General features: G+C 39.3%; 2 protein-coding genes across 2 annotated transcripts in view; one reads left to right on the plus strand and one right to left on the minus strand.

Annotated features, from left to right (window-relative positions):
* The first annotated feature begins 327 nt into the window (after positions 1-327).
* LOC107556169 (zinc finger and BTB domain-containing protein 2-like) lies at positions 328-4,548 on the plus strand. The gene is made up of 2 exons (XM_016239218.1): positions 328-557; positions 2,377-4,548. The coding sequence occupies exons 1-2, from the start codon at positions 385-387 to the stop codon at positions 3,788-3,790; spliced, it is 1,587 nt and encodes a 528-aa protein (XP_016094704.1). The 5' UTR covers positions 328-384; the 3' UTR covers positions 3,791-4,548.
* A 1,772-nt stretch (positions 4,549-6,320) lies between these two features.
* Positions 6,321-22,948, minus strand: part of LOC107556130 (A-kinase anchor protein 12-like) — a 33,769-nt gene continuing 17,141 nt past the window's right edge. The window contains exons 2-9 of the mRNA XM_016239166.1: positions 19,825-19,927; positions 19,596-19,606; positions 17,266-17,392; positions 14,042-15,464; positions 13,577-13,838; positions 10,806-13,401; positions 7,959-8,180; positions 6,321-7,835 (exon numbers count right to left, since the gene is read on the minus strand). Coding sequence (XP_016094652.1) covers positions 10,810-13,401; positions 13,577-13,838; positions 14,042-15,464; positions 17,266-17,392; positions 19,596-19,606; positions 19,825-19,927 — 4,518 coding nt within the window. The 3' untranslated portion in view covers positions 6,321-7,835; positions 7,959-8,180; positions 10,806-10,809. The remainder of the gene's footprint in view (positions 7,836-7,958; positions 8,181-10,805; positions 13,402-13,576; positions 13,839-14,041; positions 15,465-17,265; positions 17,393-19,595; positions 19,607-19,824; positions 19,928-22,948) is intronic.

The following is a 22,948-nucleotide window of genomic DNA, read 5'->3' on the forward strand; positions in this document are numbered from 1 at the left end:
CAGTTTTTATCTCAAGGAAATTCTTTCAGAACTTTAATTACGGACGATATATCGGCCACCATATTGGTATCGGCCGATAAATGCAAATTTTTTCTGTTATCGGTATCGGCCTGATAAGAAAATTTGGCCGATATCTTAAAGCCGATAAATAATGCATTATTTCCTTCAGAGACACTTCAGATGCGCGCTGTTCGTTTGCAGCCTTTTGTGCAATTGTACTTTTACAGTGTTGGATTCATATTTTCGGCGGTTCACTGCTGATTAAGTCCATATCAACAAACAACTTAACAGCCTTCTTTCACTCAGTCTTTTTTGTGTGCATTGTGGTCTATAGTAGACAGGAAGTTGACTGTCATCTCTGGCCCTTTCTGTGTAGGTGGAAGTATGGAGCTGGCCAATCATGGTCTTATCCTTCTGCAGCAGCTCAACGCGCAGAGGGAGTTTGGCTTCCTGTGTGACTGCACGGTCGCCATCGGTGATGTCTTTTTCAAAGCACACAAGGCCGTATTGGCCGCATTCTCGAACTACTTCAGAATGCTATTTATACACCAGGACAGGTAACCGCTTTATGTATGATTTTTTTAAAGTCCATTTTGTGCCTAAATTAGGAATGTGATATGGTAAACTGATAATTGTTCTCATGTTATAACTAATAAATGGCCAATATTAAAATTTGAAACTAATTTGTCTAAATAAAAAAAAAAAAACTTAAATTGTAAAGTATTCATTTTAAATGCTACAAGTAAATATAGGCATCACAACATTATAATGTGCGATATGAAAAAGGCTTGAATACACTACATGACTTTTCAAATCTGAACAGATTTGGGCATCATACTGAATGACTTAGGATCACACACTACTAGACTTATGTCTTCCTGAACAGAACAATCTCACACAGTATAATGTGCCTCATTGCTAGGAGATGCATGACAAACATCAAACATGTTTAAAGGGGTCATATGATGTTCCTAAAAAGAACATTATTTGGTGTAATGAAATGTTTATGCGGTTTAAGGTTAAAAAAACACATTATTTTCCACATACTGTACATTATTGTTTCTCCTCTATGCCCCGCCTTTCTGAAACGCATAGATTTTTACAAAGCTCATCGGTCTGAAAAGCAAGGTGTGCTCTGATTGGCCAGCTATCTAGTGCGTTGTGATTGGCCGAATACGAATGATGGAAATGTTACGCCCCTTACCATATTGTGATGCTGTGTCCCGGTGCGACGAGACAAAACCAATAAAACCCGTTACAAACGAGGCATTTGTTGCATCCAGTGGGGACATAATTATGGATTATAATGACTTGTACTGTCTTTTTACACGTTGTGTTGCATCGCTCCGCATAAACATAAAGCCATGTCTGCATTTGTGATTGGAGAAACAACAAGCGCTACTCTACGCTGCTCAAAAGTCAAGTTTGAATCATCAGTGGCAAATTCTTTAAATATGAAAATGTACTTCTGTGAGTCAGAACAGCTGGCATTGTAGTCTACTCTACCAGGATCAGGAAACAGTCCTCCATAAAATGTGCTGCACACATCTGAATATTTGGGTTGAACTGTTCTGGAACAGTGTTGTAAATACAACTTGACCACTGATTTCTAGTTGTGTCCTCTTTTGAAAGGCCAAACAAATAAAGTTACGCCGCCTTTCTTAGCATGAACATTTGGGTGGCGTTATGCAAATCTTCCCACATTGTGACGTGGACATGTGGGAGCGTGTTTAAACGAGGCGTTTTAGGAGTGCGTGGACCTTATCTTTTATAAAGAATATCTCTTTGGGTTTGAGACTTTAGTCTTTGCAACTTTAGGGATCTTATCTAGTCACGAACAGCTTGTAACACTCCAAAGAGAAGGGAAAACTTGAAATCGCATCATATGACCCCTTTAATATCCTCTTGACTGGACACAATCATAGTGCGAAGCTGAAAAAAAATAAAATTTACACTACATGATTTTTTGCTAAATTGATCTAATCCAACTGACAAATGGCTCTTACATTTGGCAACTAGCGTCAACTAGTCTAGACCGTAATGAGGCAGAAATCTTGGCAAAAGCCATGTAGTGTATTCCAACCTTAAAGATTAAAGTAACATTAACATTAGATAGTCTACATGTAAACTGTAATAGGAGAAAATGCACAATTATCAACTGGACAAATAGCCAATATTGATAATTGACACCAACAGATTGTGCATGTTAGTCTAATCATTTTATTGAGATTTATTTTTTTTAATGTGCAATGAATGCCTTATTTAGGGATAAACATTTGTGCTAAAATGTAAGGTGTTAAAGCACTTCCATAGCATGTGTATTTTTTATTTTTTTTCAACATGTTCAAACACCTGTTTCTTTATCCTCTCAACCAGTGACTGTGTTCGCTTGAAGCCTGCTGACATTCAGCCCGACATCTTCAGCTACCTCCTCAATCTGATGTACACCGGAAAACTGGCGACACAGTTTATCGACCCAGCTCGCCTTGAGCAGGGCGTCAAGTTTCTGCATGCGTACCCTCTCATTCAGGAGGCAAGTCTGGCTAGCCATGTGACTCAGGTGCACCCTGAGGTCAGCCTTCCCCTGTCGTCCTCTCTTTATGGCATTCAGATATCAGACCAACAGGCCACACTCACAAACCGCCTCTCAGCGAGAACACATCTCTCTTCGCCGTTCGACTTGGAAGGTGGAAGTTTGCTCGATGGGAAGTGCATTACCACAAACAAAGCTACCTCACTTGTATCCAAGCACAGGCAAGCTCTGTCAGAAGCGGAGATGGAAGCGTCTGTGAGCACCAGTCAGTTTGTGAGGGAAGGCGGTGAGACGGAAACATCTGCAAGTGAGGCCCCGTCTTGCTCCCTGAGCACCAACACCATTCTGCATGTGAAGCCCAGCATCATGAGAAGAAGTTCCTCATTTAGGAAGCATTATACGTGCCATGTCTGCAGGGATCGCTTCACCCAGCGAGGAGCCTTACGAGAGCACCTGCTTCTACACACTCAGGCTATGCTTCCCCTGGTGTTCGAGTCAGTGACTGGATGTGCCGCCACACCAGAGGTGGAGGAAGTTCTCCGAGGTAGCGAAGCCACTGCAGCCACTCCCATCATCGTGGATGGTGCCAGTGACAGCGAGCAACATGTGTACTCAAAAGACTCACCACACCCTGAAACAGCTATGCCTGTCCCAACAACAACTGCAGTCAGCATGTGCATGGTGCAGCCCCAGGCCGACACTCCACCTCCATCCGATATTGCTGATATTGACAACCTAGAGGGTGCGGCTGACATGGAGCGGGAAGTGAAGCGGAGGAAATATGAGTGCTCCACTTGTGGCCGCAAGTTCATCCAGAAGAGCCACTGGAGAGAGCACATGTACATCCATACGGGAAAGCCGTACCGCTGCAGCGCCTGCGGCAAGAGCTTCTGTCGGGCCAACCAAGCGGCCCGGCACGTTTGCATGAATCTGGGCTCGGAGCCAGCGTACACCATGGTAGACAGACAGAGCATGGAGCTGTGCGCCGCGGACGACTCCAGCCAAATGGAGGCGCTGTTTCTCGGCTCTTCTGGGAGACCATACAAATGCAATGTGTGTGAAATGACCTTCTCCAGCCCCAATGAGGTGATCAAGCACCTGTGCTTCAACCAGGGTGCGCTCTCAGTTGGAGCGGCTGGAGAAATGGCCATCAGTGGGTTGAACAATGACAGCCTGGCCAAAGACGAAGGCTCGGATTCATCCAATGGTGGGCCGTTGATAACGCCTATTAAAACTGAGGAAGTCTTTGTAGAATAGCTTTGCATTCATCCACTTCAAAGTATTGTTTTTTTTAATGTATTGCATTTCAATCGTGGGTAAATTATGATCAGAAGTTAAGCTACAGATGGAAAATTCTGTTATATTGTTTCTTTTTTCTGGGGATTTTACTTCTGGAAAGTACTGAAAAGTACTTCTACTTTCTGCTTTTTTTAACACATAAATTTGGTTACTATATTTATAACAGATTTACAGCATCTTTAGTCCAGCAAGTCAAATTCCTGCTTGATTCTGTATTTCTTTCAAGGAGTTTATTAGTTACTTGAGTCATTTAGTTTGTGTTGCAGTTAAAGCCCTTTCTTCCTGTCTAACAGCATACAGAAAAAAGGATGTAGTGAACTGCTGTAATCCTGCGTTTGTCACAGTGCAGATCAGACGTAGACCTCATTAGGTTGGATTGGTAACTCGATAGAATATTTAAAATATTAAAGCCACAAAATGATTAGTTTTAGAGTACAGCGCACAAATTTATTTTGAAAATAAAATGAAATTTTCTGAGCAGCTAAATGTGGGTCTTGGTTTAGGATGAGCATTCACTACCTCAACCGGTTTTAAACTAACCTGCAATTTGCATCAAAGGGTCGAGGATCAAAGTCAACTTTATCTTCCAGTGCCTCCGGGAAGTGTTGCACAGATCTCAAAGTTTTTCTTTCTCACACTGTTTCTAATTTCTCATTACATGCGTTGGGTTAGCAAGAGCAAGGTGTAATTGTAGATAACCTTCATGCAGTGCCAGATTACCTGTCGAACATCATTTATATTGTTAACGTGACCCACAATATATTTGCCTAATTATTCCACTTTTGTAATTTCACATGTGTTTGTTACAGTGCTTTTTTTTGTGCCATTGCCGCCTAAATGATAAGCATCCACACTGTAAAACACTGGTTGGCGGCAGCTCATCAGCAGTCTGGTTGTGTTGCTCTCACTGTGGTTCAACATGTTTACAGTTGTGCTGTGTGTGTTTAATCAAAGTTGTTACTGTGTGTGAATTTAGAAAACACTGTGGCCATTCGTACACATGTACATAACGTTGCTTGAAGGGAGATATTTCTGTCACTGTTCGCCGATTTAATTTTGCCATGAAATGATTTGCTTGAATATTCCTTATTTTTGAGTTTTATATACATTTTCTAATTTTATGTACAGTGCTTTATTTACAAAGAATTTTATAATCTCAGAGGTTGTATATTGTTCAATGCATTTACTGTCGAATATTATCTGTTCTAGTGTCTGTATATTTGTCATCTCTGCATTGGATGTCTTTGTTTTAATGAAACTGACAGTGAGGTCATGCTGTAAAAGCACTGATATCTACTAAAGATCCCTGACTACTCTCATAAATATACTTGTGCTACATCAGGAAACGTAAAACCAGGGCGATTTACATTCAGTGCTAAATATTTCTTCCATCTTTCTCTTTGTAAAGACCTTTGTAGGAATTTATTGTAAGAGCACTGTGAGTTAAGTTACTACTGAAAAGCTCATTAGAACCCAGGAATGACCATTTGCTTCATTTTGTTACAAGGATATATATTTTTTAATGTTCATTTTGACGAGGCCTCCTGTTTCTTGTAATCATACATCAGGCAATGTCATGCCTTTTTTCTGTAGTATTGTTACAATTCTTTATTATTTGTACATATGCAAGTTGTTACTCTTTGAGGCAGTTATAGGGAGGGGAGGGGTAAAGGTGCCCCAAAGCCAAGGCAAACATACTGTGATCTCTCGCTCCTCAGGAACATGAACAGTTGTCTCTGGAAAAAAAATACTTCCTTTGCATTTTCATTGTGAATAATGGTAATAAATCCTTATGTTTTTGAAATGTGTATTTATTTCCTTAATATACAATACTGTTCAAACGTTTTTTTTTTTTTTAAGATATTGATACTTTTCCCCCCAACAAATTAAAACATAAAATGTAAAAATATTTTAATTTTAAAATATGAACATAAATGTATTTTAAATAATATTAATAATAATATTTCACAACATTCCTGTTTTTACTGTATTTTTTATTAAATAAATGCAGCCTTTGTTAACGTTTAAAAAATTTTACCAACCCCAAACTTTTTAATGGTACTAAAAGTAATCCATTCTCTGCTTGAATCAATTTTGTACAGCCATGTATAACGGGTATTAGAAAACCTTTCTAAATTAAACTTTTCTTAAATATCATTTGTATCCGCCACCCATGTGAAACAAACACTATTAATATTATAACATGAAATAGCACTGCTGCTTATTTTTAAAAATAATTTACGCAAACCGCAATTTTATTCAAGTCTGGCTGTGTGAGCCACAAGATGGCACCATTGGTTTTTTTTTAATGAGGCGCCACAACACCAAAACTTGCAAAAACGTTATGAACTTTAACTCCGCTTAAATATGACCAGCAGTTAGCTTATGCCAATTCAGTTATATATACTTAGATTGCATTTTCTGTATCCTCACAATACCTAGCAATACACACAAACAGAACAAAGGGCAATGAAAAGAAAAGGCAAGCTTGATTTACGCTAGCTTTATTTAAATGAAATATAGATATGATTTTGTAACCATACTATTAACCGCTTGAAGAATACAAAAAGAAATGAGGCTCATGCTACTGGTACATAACATTCATTGGTTATTTGTTAATATTACAATATGACTTAAGGTACATAGGTATACAATTTGTACAAATGTTAGAGCTTCACAGTAGACTGTATTATAAAAAGCTAAGAAGAGAATGTGAGTGGGCTGTTCATTCAAAGCGTGACAGTAGTAGCAAAGCTGTTTTTCTATTCAAGATGATGCACCGCTGTGCAGACTGTCATTTGCAGACTTTCTGAATGTTGACCAGCATATACATTTGAGTGCTCGAATTTTGGAAATCAAAGACCTGAATTTACTTGTACTAAATTTTCCTTTACAGTTTGCCATCATCATCATCATCCAAACACACAACAACTGTCACTCATTTACATTTGATTTTGAAATGCTTTCCTCGTCTTCCTGTCTGCATGTATGGCTATAATAGACTCACTTTAAAGAGACTGACAATAAGGCATCTACTACGTCTTTCAAAGAAATAGTCCTTGATACAGCGATTAGGAATGTGAAAAATATTCTACACTATATTACTGAATACCCACATATCTGAATTAAAACCATGTGTAACCTGTGTTGGAGAGTTTACCAATACATGATGTTACTTCAGTTCTCAATTATCTGTCACAATTATCTCCCAATTTTCTTTTAACCTCAGGTGCATTTTTGGTGTTGAAACATGCATTCGCTTAGGCTGTTAAACAGTGAAGTGCACATGTACGTTGAGGACAATCAAAAAATGTCCTTTTCTAAACGTTCCCTACGCATTTATCATCATGATCATCAATTTTCACAGGGTACCACTGAAAGCAAATCAAATTGAACATCTGACTCTTAAAATCTCAAATGTCACACATTAATGGTGAAATTGTGCATTGTGATTGTACATGATAAATATACATAATAAAAAAACAACATTTCACAGTAAGGGACGAAGTGGCATATCTACAGTGAGACTGGAGATGATAATGACTGGACATTGTGTTTCAGAGTTAACTGAATTTTACCTCATTTTCACATTACAGCCACAGCATATTATGCGCTTTTTCATTTGCTATAGCTGTAGAGGGTGTATCTGTACCATGTTTGTTAAAATGACATTAAATTATAAATGATATTTTGTTGTTTTACACCAGCATGACATCGATTTCAATGTTTTTTAAAGAAGTTTAGAACATGTTTGAGAGGGTTGAGAGAATATTTTAGATTTAAATACAATATACAAAATAACAACCCACCTACTTCAACACCACAGACACACATTCGCTCATACAATATTCTCTCCATTCGACAGGCTGCAGACAACTAATAAAAAAAGAAAATGTTCATCACAAAAGTTGCAGGTGGGAAAATGGCATCTGATGCAATTTGGCAAAATACAGGAAAGTGGGAGTAGGGGACATCCCTCAGTGAGTCCAGTGAGGAGCGAGACCTCATGATGGCAGCTGAGTTATAAGGAATTTGGAAAAAGGAAAAGAGGGGTGAATGGATGGATTTAAGGAGAGAGAGAAGGGAGATTGGCCTTGAGTCTCCTGCTCTGGGAGTTGCGCGAGACCTCGTGATGGCAGCTGAGTTATAAGGAATTTGGAAAAAGGAAAAGAGGGGTGAATGGATGGATTTAAGGAGAGAGAGAGAGAGAAGGGAGATTGGCCTTGAGTCTCCTGCTCTGGGAGTTGGTACAGAGCACTGTCTCTTAGTGTCCTCCATGGCTGCCACTCACTTTCTGCTTTCCGGCAAGCTCTGTGCCCCAGTCATGTGACCGCTTTCTACATGCAGACTGCAAGACAAAAAGAATGATGAGAAAATGGTGAGAAAAAACTATTCTAGCACATTAGAATTTTGTTTGCAATACATTTTAAGCTTACTTAAAATGCTAATTCTGCAAATTCAAATGCTATCCCTGCTGAAAATCCAGCATAAACCAGGATGAATTCCATAATGATCCAGGCTGGTTCATGCTGGTTAGTACTGGTACAGTGCTGGTTAGTGCTACTTTAGCTGGTAGACCAGCATAGTCATGCTGTTCTCAAGCGAAATGGAGCAGGGTTGAGTGTGAGTAGGCGTGAGTAGTGTGTCTGTATGGAAACAGTGTGTTTGGGAACAAGCATTGTTTTTATTTGCATATTTCATTGTTTAAGGCATTAATGATGTAAACTCCATATAAGATTATGTACATTGCATTTTAAACATGATTTATTGTAATACATTTATTTTGCTCCCTCTGTTGATGGCAGAACTGAGAATTTTAGATATGATTATATTATTAATCAATGTTACCTGAAGTTTTGAATATCAAAGAAAACAAAATCTAACTGGTGAAACATTTTTAAAGGATTTTTTCATCAATTTCAAAGGATCTGTACACAAATAAGTTAAAACATTTAAAAAGAGCTTGTGTACATTGCAAAACACAAACATTTAGAAAAATGCCAAATAATATAATAATAAACAGCTTGTTCAATATCATGGTTATGAGAAGTTCTTGATAATGAAAGTTGCATTCACTACATGTACCACACAGAAGAAATAAAGCCATTATGAATACTTAGCAGTGTTCATTTAACACTGAAGATTTTGCTGTGCAAATAAACATGTAACCTGCATTACGTGTTTTTCTTTATTAAATTATTCATTACAATTAATTGGATAATTAGTCATTATTAGTAATAATTAGTAATTATTCCTATGAACACAAACTAAGAAATGTGAAATGTAATACATATGTGAGTTCTGTTTTTGCTGAGATCATACCAGCACCAAAAAGATAACATTCTGGTCCACCAGCACACCAGCATCCCAAGCTGGTCCCTGCATGCAAAACATACCTTATGCAGGTCCACCAGCACACTTGCTTCCCGTGCTGGAAACCTTGTATGCTGGTGACCAGCAATGTGGGAATTTTCAGCAGGGATTTCAAAACTGCATTATGCTTTGCACTCTTTTCCTCTTTTCTTTTCTCACAGATCTTTAATCAGTTAACATGACAAGCTACTATCCTATTATGTTATGTTGTCACCCATTATTTCACATGAATGCACATATTGCTCTTCCATCTGCACTGCATCTTCTGTGCCACCACTGTCTCACTCTGTTTGTATGACTCAGCACAAGTAACCAAGGCAAAGGGGGCAGTGAGAGAGAGAAGAGAGAGCAGTGCACCAAAGCTCATGCTGCGATGCTATAGTTCACCAGCCTCTGCTGTACTGCAGTGCTGCATTATCACTCATCAAACATTTATCAGACACACCCAGGTCTCTTCTCGCATCCACTTTCTTTGGCCACACGTTACATTAAGGCTCATTTTACAGTATAGTTATGTTAATAGGTGCAGAGTAAAACTAATGAGCAATACTTGATATGTATTTATTTTATGGAGTTATTTTATTTTTTTGCAAATGCAAATGCAAGTAAACATAATATGTGTTATAATGATAGTATGTTTACATGCCTTTTAATAGTTTGATTTGAGTCAGACTAAAATAATAATTCATCTTTGTAAAATATCATGTAAACGTAGTCGTACTACTAATGCAATTGTAGCTCGGCTTCATTAAGCATGTAAAAACATTACTCTGACTACAATTGGCCTCAGCTCTGTGTGTCTCCTCTGAAAGATGGCTTGTGTGCAACATGCATTTAACTCTTCAAATATTTGATTATGTATTTTAATCAAATATTTAAAGGACAGATGAAGACCAGCTGTTGCTCAATTATTACTGAACATGTCAATCTACTTACTGTAATGTAGTATTACCCTTCAAGTGTTAGAAGTCAGCATTCTATAATAATAATTTCTTGGGAAAACTGACGTGAAGTACTACATGAAAAATAATGCTATTCAACTCTCCAAGGCTTAATCCATTGAGGCTTAATCCATTGAAATTAAGTTTTATTCTCTCTGCTTATATGCTGATTTGACACTACAAAGGGTTGTATTTGATCATACAGTGTATCTTATCAGATGAATTGGTTCTATAACTACTTATTGAAGGCTTTGATGAGTGGAAGGGAATAAGAAAGTGCATTAGGGAGGGGGTGGGGAATTATACTCTGTCTTTCACCACAAGTTCATCTCTCTTCCCACAGCTTCCCTTTAAGACCCAGCATACAAAGTGAAGGGTCAGGCAGCGGCATTCCTGCTTTGATATCGAAGGACCCTTGGTTACTGGTACATGGAAACAAAAGCTTTTTCATCTTACCAAATGGAAATCTACCCCTAATAAAACTAAGAGCCATTGAGGTTTTTAAATAGACACCATGCAAAAACTGTGATAAGGAATGTGGAACTTTTTTGATGGACTAAACTACCTTTGGAAGCGTTATATTTTTTATATAATTGTTTTGATTTACATTTAAAATGAAAAATAAAACGATCAATTTCATTAAGTTAATAAAGACTAACCTGCTCATGACACTGTGACAGCCTCTGTGGAGACCGGCTCAATCTCATTCCTGACCTCCTTCATTCCCTCCTCCACTGTAATAGCATTTGCTGTCTTCTCAGTAGCAGTCTCCAGTTTGACAGGTACATTTTCAGCATCTGTCTTTTGACAATCTGGATCTCTGGACTCTCCCTGGTTTGTCGTGTCCTGTGTTGAAGCCTCCGTTTGAGGTTCTTCCAAGTCTTTTTGAGGCTTGTCTTCAACTGATTCCTGACCCTCTGAACTTTCTTCTTTCATGTTTGTCCCCGGGTCTTGAACAGGAACATCATCTGCATTTTGGACATTTATGACACCAACTTTAAATTCCCGTGCAGTCTCAATCTGTGCCTCCTGTGCCATTTGACACTGCTCAGCCACAATCTGGTCTTGACTTGCACCTGTAACAGATGTTTCTGTCAGCTTTTCTTCCAATATGGCTTCAGAAACCTCTGAAGCGTGTGTCTCTTGCTGGATTTCTGTTGGCACTTCCTTGGGATGTGATTCAACTTGACTTTTTCCTTCTTCACTTTCTGTGGTTCCACTAAACTTTTTCTCTTCAGCTTGCTTAAGTTCGACTTTACCTTTTGTTACTTCTGTTTCTTGATGCACATCTTCCACAGACACTGTGGCAACCTCCTCATTTTGAGGTTGGATTTCATCTGTGATAGAAACCGTAACTGTTTCTGTAATCAGAATGGAGTCGTTAACTCTTTTCACTGCTTTCTTAGTGACAATGTGACTTTGTTTATCATCATCTTTGCAGATATCGTCAGATGCTTTTGGCTTCTCTGGGTTTGTTTCTAGAGGAGCTTTTTCCTCCAAAACGACGTCTGTTGAAGGGTTTTCCTCAATCATTCCAGAAACTGCTGGGGCCTCTTCACATTTGACATCTACTGATGTGGTACAGCATTCTACCTCCTCAGTAGTCTTCTCAGACACTTTTTGTTCTGCATGTGCCTCAGCAAGGTTCTCTACAACATTTTGAATGACCTCTTGCACAATGACACTGCTCTTTCTCTCAATGATTTCTGCTTCTGTCACTTGGGTTGCTTGGATCACTTCAGTTTCTTCTTTCACATTCTCAATAACTTCCTCAACCACAATTCTAACTTTTGTTGAGGTTATTTCTAAGTTTGCCTCAACAATTTCTTGAGCAGAGTCAACCTCAGCATCATTTACTATAACCTGGATTTTGTGGTCACCTGTGGGAAGAACAAGAGGAACCTTTTCCATAATAGTTTCATGAGCTAGATCTGCTGAATGGGATTCTGTCATCTTAGATGTTGAGCTTATAACACAAACAGTCTCTTTCATGATAGCAAATTCTTCAGTGGCGGCTATAACAGAAATGGGATCTTCTGTAGAGCCAGCAGTTTGAGAAGCAGGCACCTCTGGAAGGTTTGCCATGACCTCCTCTGTTACAGCCATGGCAACTCCCTCCACAGACGCTACCTCAACTGTGGCTTTAACGTCTTTAACATCCTCCAGTTCTTGCACTTTCTCACCTTCAGCAACAGCAACTTCAGTGACTTCTACAGTTTGAGCACAGATTGAATCTTCAACAGTTGGTTCCACAGGACCTGCAGCCTCAACCTGAGGGGATTTTTCTGCCACCACCGGCTCTTCAAGAAACTCTGGTTCCTGTTGTACAGAACTGATGAGCGCTACTTTGACTGCTGCTACTTCCTGGAGATCAGACTCAGGTTCAGGTGTCTCCTTTATCTCTTCAAACTGTGTTTTCTCCTCAACAGCATTTTCTTTGAGCTCTGTCTGACCTCCACTCATCTGAGCCTCATGAACCTCATCCTCAGTCACACTGGCCTTTTCAGGCTCTTGAGTTTTGTCTTCAACAGCCAACTCTGTGACAAGCACCTGGCTAACAACTGTTACAGACTCTACTGAAGCCTTCTGAGTGAGGCTTTCTTCCTCCACCGCCTTTATTTCACTAGTGCCAAGGCCAGTGCAAACAGCAATTGCCTCTGTTTTCTCATGTGCAACCAAGACTGTTTTCTCTTCCTTGATAGCTGACTCGACCAAAAGAGCATCAGTGGTGACTGCAACTATGTTTTCCTGTTCATTAGTCATGGTGACAGCCATGGCATTTGTGGTAACGCTGAAAGTTTCCACAGCTTCTTGTAGTACTACATCGGTCTTCTCTACGCCATCACCTGGGACAGGAGTTGTCTCACCTGATGTAACTGGTGATGCTGTAACACGTGATACAGCAGAAACCATTTCAGTCTCCTCTACTTGTTCAAGGGCTGTAACTGCTTCTGATGTAAGCTCAACAATGTCCTCTGCAATAGTGTTATCAGTTGATTTGGGTGTGGCAGCTGTGTCTCCTTCTTCGGGTATGTCACTCAATTGCTTTCCCTCTGTGTCATCCTCAACATTTTCCACAGTGGTTGAGATCCAAGACGGGGATCTATCCTCAGCTGAGGCTTTTGCCTGAGTGACTGCTGCAGATTCTTGCTTCACTTCCTCTGCCTTAACAGCAACTTCTGCAGCTGGTTTATTTTCATATTCTGAAAGAGGCACCACAGCTGGAGTGTCAGAATCATCCTCTGTAGAGCCAATGTCAGAAGAGATCTGCTCTTGTTTACCATCAGACTTCTTCTTCCTGCGTGGAATCAATTTCCTCAAAGAGAAAGAGGATTCTTCTTTGGGGGCTTCACTGTCAGACGTTGTCATTTTCATATTCTGAAAGAGGCACCACAGCTGGAGTGTCAGAATCATCCTCTGTAGAGGCAATGTCAGAAGAGATCTGCTCTTGTTTACCATCAGACTTCTTCTTCCTGCGTGGAATCAATTTCCTCAAAGAGAAAGAGGATTCTTCTTTGGGGGCTTCACTGTCAGACGTTGTATACTCCGGGCCTGAGGCCTCATCAGCCTTGTCTTCTGCTTTAGGTTTCTTTCTGTGGGTTACCAGCCTCTTGAAAGATTCCCAGGTAGACACAAGTTCTTCCTCTGGTTCAGGTGAAGAAGCCAAATTCTCACGGTCAGCTTCACCAGAGCTTACAAGAGGGGACTCAGCGGTCTTTGTCTGCTCTTCTCCTGACTGCTGCACTTCTTCCTCAATCTTAGGTTCTTCATCATCAGAATCAGAAGTCTTTCTGGCCCTTTTTTTAGCTGACCCCACACAAATAAGGGCTTCCCAGGACACAGATGTATCCATTTTTCTTTTTGGTTCTTCTGCAGCTGGTTCAGGCTTTTCGACTGGTCAGCTTCACCAGAGCTTACAAGAGGGGACTCAGCGGTCTTTGTCTGCTCTTCTCCTGACAGCTGCACTTCTTCCTCAATCTTAGGTTCTTCATCATCAGAATCAGAAGTCTTTCTGGCCCTTTTTTTAGCTGACCCCACACAAATAAGGGCTTCCCAGGACACAGATGTATCCATTTTTCTTTTTGGTTCCTCTGCAACTGGTTCAGGCTTCTCAACTTTTGGCTCAGCCTTTGATTCTGTCTGTGACTCTTCTTTAGACTCAGATGGTACCTCTTCAGAAGGTTTAGGCTCATCGGTTTTCTCATCAAAGATGGCACTCTCAGTTGAAGATAGGGTAGAAGATTTGGGTTTGTCTCCAGGTGCTTCATCTTCGCTCTCAGAGGGCCTTTTGACACGTTTTTTTGGAGTGACTAGTTTTTTGAAAGAGGACCATGGTAAAATTCCATCTTTCTTCTTCTCACAATCAGAAGTGACTGGTTCACCATTAGTCTCCACAGCTTGTGCTACCTCAACTTGAGTTACCTCCCCTTCAAGATGCTCACCAGATTCTTCTGGAGACGATGCTCCGCTGTCAGGTTTCTGGGGCTCAGCTGACTCAGTGGATGACTGGATGTTTTCAGCAACTTGTTCACTTGATTCTGTTTGCTTTGACTCTGCTTCTTTCTTACTCTTCTGCTTTTTGGATGACAGCTTTTTTAGTCCTGCTCCTGTAAACAGCTTCTTTAGTGGGCTTCCCTGAGCCTTGGATTTATCCTGAGATGACAGGATTTCAGCTTCAGTTGTCACCGTTTCTGAAACATCTGGGTTGTCAATTGTTGGTTTTGAATCATCAGTGGCTTGAGCTTCAACAGCAGTTTCAGCAGCTGGAGCTTCAGCAGTCTCAGTCTGAGCTTCAGCTTCACTTGCAGCCTCAGCTTCCACCTTAAGATCTTGTGGCTCTTCTGTCTCAGTGGAAGTTGTTTCAGTGGTCATTTCAGCTTTAGTTTCAACTTTTTCAGAAGGTTTCTCTATCTGCTCACCCTCAGCTGGCTCTTTCTCGGCATCCACTTTAGCTTCCTCTGTACCCCCAATAGCACCCTCTGCTGTCTCCTCAGTTTCCTTAATGTCCTCCTCTGCAGACTTATCCTTGACTTGTTCCTCATCTTTGGGCTTTTTGAAGCTTGTCTTCTTCCGAAGGTTAGAAAAGATTCCCTGAGTGAAAAACCTCTTAAAGGGACTCTGTGTCTCTTGAGAGAGTGGACTTGTGGGCAATTCAGTTGGCCCTTCTGGCTCTGGTTCTTTCTCTGATATTGACACTATTTCTTCAGCAGATTTTTCAGTCACCTCCTCACTGGCCTTTTCAGTCTCTGATGGGACATCAACTACAGTTTGGTCTGCTGGTTCTTCTGCCTTATCAATCAATTTAGTGAAGGACAAACCTAATCCCACAATTCAACAGGGACGCAATGGCATCCCCATCCCCCCCACAGACCAAACCAAATTCTAAACTTCAGCTTAGGAAGACTGTATTGTGTTGTCCTCTTTGTCTCACAATGGGCCCGTTTTTTTTCCTGCTTTGGCCAAAAGGGGTGGGGGGCCTACACTATTGTCCATCCTGGAACTTATACTACCACGATGAAAATCCTTGTTGTAAAATGAGAAAAGGGCATTATGGGAAGCCATATAGAATGGCAGATAAAAATGTCTAATTAGTCTTGGTGATATGGAAGACTAATTATCAAAACAATTAGCAAGTCTTTTAGTTTAAACATTCCCGGTTGTGTAGAAGTGTTCGAAAAAGTAAGAAAGTTGGGTGGGATCAAAATGTCAGAGCAGTACAGTAATTAGGCAAACATTAAGAAAGCGGCCCGCAAATATCATTAAACTAGAAACCCGCCTTAAACATGCAGTCAAATTTTTTTTTTGTGGTTGTTTACATTATACAGGATTTGAGAGATCTGCAACTACGGATTATATGCTCTTAATTCATCTTTACATTACTTTACAAACATCTCCTTTGGGTGTATTCCAGGAGGTTTCTTCTTACACTGTTGTAATGTTTTAACTATGAAGGACACACATTTTCATGCAAAAAGACACACTGCTGTTGCCTCACACAGCTAGAGACAGGGAGGCACTGTATATGTGTAAATGTATTTTTACATGAACAGGAAAGACAAAATGGGTCAAACTTGGTGAAACCACCAGTTGCCCTACATTTGCCTTTGTCTCAATGGTGGCTCAGACTTGGGAAACTCAAGCCAAGGAATTTGATAGAGTGTCTGTTGTGGTTGTTTACAACGCATCATGATTTTATTATTATTTACATTTTAGTGGCTTACTGTGATGAATATTCCACATATAAATTGCCACAGAGTTTTGGAGAATTTACATCATATATTGTGTTGCAGTATCTTGGCTACCAGCCATCAAGAGAAATTGTGTAAAACTGCTCTTTATTTACACAAGCCAGTTTTACCTTCATTAGTGAATTTTGGACCCTGAACATACGTCAACATATGCTAACCCTCAACTACTTTAAAATATTTCTGGAAAAATACTACATGTTTAATAAAAATGTCTCCCTTTAATAGAATTATATTTTTCTTAAGTGAGAACCTAGCAAATAAAGTGACTTTCAAATTTGCTTCCCAGCCTGCTAGTGGAGTGCTGATGTAATGAGGCTGCCACTCTACATTGCTAATGGTTCATTCAAAGTGTAAACTGAGGCAGCTTATTTCATTCAACTTTTGTTAAAGGAGGATGGCTGAAGAATACCAGTGAGATTCCTCAGCATACAAGGGTCTAATCAGACATCTCACACCTTGCCATTGTTCCCATGGAATGTGCGAATTCCAGCTAAAATCTTCTTCTAAATGGGTGATAACAACTCTACTCCAGTTTGGTCTGTACTATGCGGAAACTCATCTGGTTAAGATTGGTATTTTATCTCTCCTAACTAAACACAAGCTCTTTCTGTATCGGTCACTTTACCAGACATTAATTGTATTCAAATGATTTGATTGCTATGTTATTGTGATGTTTTAAGTTACTGAAAAGGACTATAGCACTAGACATTAACTTAAGTGTTTGGGTGCAAAGCTAGAGGGGACAAGTAGGGTAAATTCTTCTTAAATAGCTGATGAATAGCCGTCCTCAGACTGTATTGGGATGTATAGCAACAGACAGAGCCATGGGGCTCAGATCAGAGGGATTTGACATATGGGAAAGGCTTTTTGCCCCCAGTGACTCCATAGGAGTGGAATTCAATAAGCACAGACTCTCTCACACTAAAGACCGTGTGAGTCACTCCCTTTCTACTGTAATGGACATTCCTCAAAAGAGGAAGCTTGTACTCTACTTCTTCCTGAATGTATTACTTATAAGCTGAGACGTATTTAAGGATTTGGCGATGAAGACACAACTAACATAGATGGTCTATTCCAGCCCGATGCAGAAAGATGTGATAAAACACCAACCGCTAAATCACAGTCATGGTTTGTCATGGGGAATCTGATACCCAGAATGACATCCATGTTATCTCTTGCATCAGAGAAACGTGATCAAACACAGAAGCGTGAGCAGTCGGTGGTCTGTTTTGGCTGGGAACATGTGGAAGTGGGCTCCCCGGTGGCCTATGGGCTTGCAGGGGATGCAGCGACGTCACTGCAGACCCCAACTCACACACGTACACACATACTTCCACATATTACTTATAAGCTGAGACGTATTTAAGGATTTGGCGATGAAGACACAACTAACATAGATGGTCTATTCCAGCCCGATGCAGAAAGATGTGATAAAACACCAACCGCTAAATCACAGTCATGGTCAATCACTCAGATTTGGATTCAAATTCTAAACACCAATAAAAAAAAAGCTGAAGCAATTATCAACGCTCTTAGAGACGGAGCTCTCCTTGGAAACAATTACACAGAAATAGGTCAACACACAAAAACACACAGAATAAAAGGATAGCTTATGCCAGTAAGACACAATTCCGGAGATAAACAGTTTGATATGGAACACAGGCTCATATGCTATCAGAATAAAACACACACGGCTCTGTGGGGGAGGACTGTGTATGAGATAATGGTTGAGCACACTCTCTGGACTCACTCACGTCGCCACGTCCTAAATGCCTGGCAGCCAGCATGTGTGTGTGTGTTTGAGCATGTGTGAGTGAGTGGATGGGTGGGTGGGTGAGCTTAATTCATTAGCAAACTTTTGTATACATGTATCTGATTCATGTCTGTACATGTAGTTCAGGCAAGTAAATCTGTGTTTGTAATTTCCTGCTGACATAAGCGCTTCAGTTCAGGCAGGTGTATTATGTGAATGTGTGAGCTTGTGTGTATTCATGATTCATTTGAAAAGCCAGGTGTAGTCAAAATCAAAAAGATGCTGATTAAAGGAAATGGTAAAAAATGTACAGTGGGTACGGAAAGTATTCAGACCCCCTTAAATTTTTCACTCTTTGTTATATTGCAGCCATTTGCTAAAATCATTTAAGTTAATTTTTTTTCCTCATTAATGTACACACAGCACCCCATATTGACAGAAAAACACAGAATTGTTGACATTTTGTAGTAAATGCCACTCCATCTGAAACCACGTGCTGGATATTTACTACTAATCACAGAACCGGCTTTACTGACAAGATACGCATTATAAATCGCATTCGATTATTTGCACAGCCCTAGTCTACACTGTCAGATGAGGCACAGAAGAGAGACTATTTGGCCTTGTTTTTGCTTTCTGTCCTTGCCTTAGTGGTAAAACCTTTTTCCCAGTCAATCTTTCTTTTGTTCTTGCTTTGATACACTTTTATACAAAAAGACAATGTTTATGAGATAAATTGCAATGTCAGATCTGTGAACAAACTTTTTTTTGTTTTTTTATATTTTATATCAGTCATTGCTACTTCAGTAATGAACTTCAATGTGTCAGTGACAGATAGGTTGGATGTCAAAAATGTACGTAATATACAAAATATGTAAATAATGAATAAAAATTAATGATTACATTATATGCTTGAGAATTTACTACTTGAATCACTATTTGACATACTAACCTTTGAAAGCTGTATGATACACTACTAGAACTATAACTCATCATATATACACGATTATTAATGAAAATGCAAATTGCATTCTGCTCTGCACAGATTCATGGCTCTCTATATACAATCATTTTGCAATTCTTCAGCATGGCTTCCTTTTTTTGGTTTGATTCATAATGAAATTCCTCCATTTGAGCACAACAAAGCATGTTATTTTACTTCCAAATTTAAAGACACCTAAGATTTATATATATGGTATGAGGCTAGCTTATTACAAACATACACCTCTTTAAGGGGTCAGCTAGGTCATGGCTTGCTAAATATTATTGGGTGGGAAGCATCTCAGTGGTCTCTCTGAGTTGAAAAGCAAGAAAGGAACACAAAAAGTGAATAAAAATAAACATGGTATGCATTATTGCTCTAGGGTCTTCTCACAGACTATGGTTAGGGGACTAAAGAGGTCTATGTTGGTGTCCACTCACTGTAGACTCTATGTAGGTGTTCTCGCTTTTAGGATAGCTGGGGATTATGAGAAGGATCAGTTGGGGAATGAGGGCACACAGATAAAAAGATAAAGATCACATCTTAAGCCTCACACACACAGAGACCCCTGCCGCTGGGAGGCAGCCCACTATTAGTGTCAGTCATTGTCATACCACGCACACAGACATGGTAATAAAGATATGAGAGTGATAAATACATACAATGTTCAAGCACATGTGGTTACGAGCACCTACCCTCAACTGGTGGGTTCTCATCTGTGTGGCCATTATACTCTGTCTGATCATCTGTCTTCCCATTAAGACTGGAAATGGAGATCTGTCCATTCTTCTGAAGAGGCTAAAAAAGAAAGAAAGAGACATGAAGAGTCAGAATTGTAACAATCTTTTCAGCAAAAGGTATGGCGATACAATTTAGTGTGGAGCTATTCAAAATGGTGACATATTTCCCTCTCTCTGCACCAGACTTTGCTCAGTTGTACCCTTAGCTTGCTCTGAGTTTGGATTTTGGTCATACATGTATAATCAAATGTGTTTTTAATTTAAAAAATATTCTCATTTTAAAGTACACTATTTCTGAAAAGTTTAAAGTTAGTAAGATTTTAAAAAAATGTTTTGGAACGAAGTCTCTCATACTCACCACGGCTGCCTTTATTTGATCAAAAATACAGTAAAAACTGGTTTCTTTCATGTATTTAAGGTGATGTTATCTGAACCACACTTGCTTTAAAAAGAAATCAGGCTGAATTCCAAAAGGGAGGCACCTCTTGTGAAGATCCAGTAAAGAGGCTGTGCACTATTCAAACGGTTTGGCACTTCTCAATTGAAGTGTTAAAACAGGTGCAGGAAAAGAACTCAGATGAAGACGAAGATTTGAGAAAGGATTTGACAGTTCATGGTTTTAATTTCAGCGTCAGCTTCCATGTTGAGTACATTAAAATTTAAAACGCCATTGATGTCATACAATAAGACAGATTAGAAAGATTCAAACATAAATTACCCATCTGAGTGGCTCAGGAATTTGGACAGTGTAATCACATAACCAAGCATTCACAATTCCCTCGGACACATTAAATATTTCAGTGATGGCAGAATGTCCCAATTCTCAACTGTACGCCGTCGATGACATTTTGGACTCAGTCAGCATTGCTGGACAGGACTGTAATCTAAATAGCACCTGTATACTCTAGTAACTTCATCAACTCAAATGGCCTTCTGACAGGTTAACTTTAATAAATGTGTTAACTTTCTTAGCTATATATTATCTAGAAGTTTTCCACCCCTTACCTTAATTTTTTACTCTCTGTTTGGCTTATGAATTCCATAAATACTTGGAGAAAACTGGAATCACAGACTTTACAATATCATATCAGCCTTTCCACTTTGCACAGTACTATTAAGTTAAAGGTCAATTAGGCTACAGACTAGTTTAATAATAGAACAGTAATGGGAATCACAACGGACACTCTTGTGGGACTATTGGAAAATATGTGAGCAATGCAATTACGTTAAGAAAATTTCTATTTAGAGAGAGAAATAAACAAGCAAGGAGACTCAAACCTCAGTCAGCTTTGACAGTGCTCCAGCAGGTGTCCTTTAAACCCATTCAGGCCTCTGACCCGCAGGCCTATCTCATAACAGTCATTCTCTACATTCCGAGACCCCTTCACAGAATTCCAGGTTGATGGGGCAAACCCCACCCAAATTCCCCTACCAAAGCTCCGTTTCATTCCCTACTTCATCTGACCTGACGTCACTTGCCATTTACAGATCCATACCTTTTAAGGTCTTGAAAACACCGTTGTTCAAAATTTGGGGTCAGTAATATTAATTAACAGTAAAATGAATGCTTTTACTCAGCATGGATGCATTAAATTGTTTAAAAATAAACTCTAAGACATTTATAACGTCACAAAAAAGATCTTTATTTAAAATAAATGCTAAAAAGCATCACAGTTTCCACAAAAATATTAACCAGCACAACTGTTTTCAACACTGATCATAAAAAATGTTATTTGCGCACTCAATCATTATCATTATATTAAAATAATTTCTGAACGATCACGCAACACTAAAGACTGGAGTAATGGCTGCTGAAAATTACAATTTACCAGGACATGAATAAATTACATTTTAAAATATAAAGTTATTTTAAATTGCAATATTTCACAATTTGATTGTTTTACTGTATTTTTGATCAAATAAATGCAGACTTAGTGAAATAAAGAGACTTCTTTCGTTTTCTTGACCAAACTGATGCAGAGCTTTTAGACAATAAGGCATCTGAATCTTACTACACCTACTGAGATTTTTCCCCCAAAAAGATCACCATACTGATCCATACAAGAAGGTTTTATGCCAGTTATAACAGTGAAGACAGAAAATGTACATGAAAATGACTGTTGATAAATTAAAGCAAAAAAATTCTTGCATTTTTAAATGCATTCAATTCTGATTGGCCAGCTGAGTGGTTTCTGCAAAAGGTACACAATCTGAGCCCGCTGGTGACACACTTGATCCTTTTCTAAGATTGTAACTCACCGGGACATTTAACAACTGTTCAATCAACAAAAAACGGACAATTTGAGTATGTTTAAGTGTGACAGTTGTTTATCTGAAATAACTAAAGGTAAACACATTTTGTCTTTATGGTAACACACACGTCTCGGTGGAAGGTTTGCACAGAGGTGTGACATCAGGTGTGAGTGTGCTGTTATGAATGTGATTTGTGACTGGCCTTGTGCTCCGCTGTTTCAGTATATTTATGCTGTACATTAACAGAACAAAAATTATGTTTTCCTATGTCCTACTTAAATCTTCATTATCTGGAAATGCACCTTTTTGCATTCTTGCGCTCTTTTTCATGCTTCCATCTGTTCTGCTGCACTGTATTGCACTGATCTGTCAGATTCCTTTTCTCTCCTCTTCCTCCCCTCCTCTTTTGCAGTTTAAATGCTCCAATCTGCAGATCAGAGGTTCGGGGATGGCTGTCCATCCCACAAATCTCTCTGCAGAGAGGTTGCAAATCTCTTTTCTGTAGGACAGGGAAAGACAATAAAGCAGAGGAGAATTCATGCTGTCTTAAACATCTATCCAGTTGTTGAATACTCCAAATGGCAGTCATCTTTCAATGTGACCTTCTAAAGTTTTCAAGACTCCCTTGGTGTCCATAACATTTTGGACTGTTAAAAGTTTACAAAACTGACATACTTATGGATTTAAAATGCCCATCGACAGATGGAGCCCATATAAGTGATCAGTGTATGAACCTAATATATATATATATATATATATATATATATATATATATATATATATATACAGTGGGTACGGAAAGTATTCAGACCCCCTTACCCCCTTA

The sequence above is a fragment of the Sinocyclocheilus grahami genome, unplaced genomic scaffold (genome assembly GCF_001515645.1).
Source record: "Sinocyclocheilus grahami isolate Dianchi unplaced genomic scaffold, SAMN03320097.WGS_v1.1 scaffold556.1, whole genome shotgun sequence".
NCBI classification, from domain to species: Eukaryota; Metazoa; Chordata; class Actinopteri; order Cypriniformes; family Cyprinidae; genus Sinocyclocheilus; species Sinocyclocheilus grahami.

Excerpts from the sequence above, each read along its gene's own strand:
- LOC107556169 (XM_016239218.1), top strand. The coding sequence starts at position 385 with ATGGAGCTGGCCAATCATGGTCTTATCCTTCTGCAGCAGCTCAACGCG. Across the intron at positions 558-2,376 it reads CTATTTATACACCAGGACAG|TGACTGTGTTCGCTTGAAGC; the intron begins GTAACCGCTTTA and ends CCTCTCAACCAG.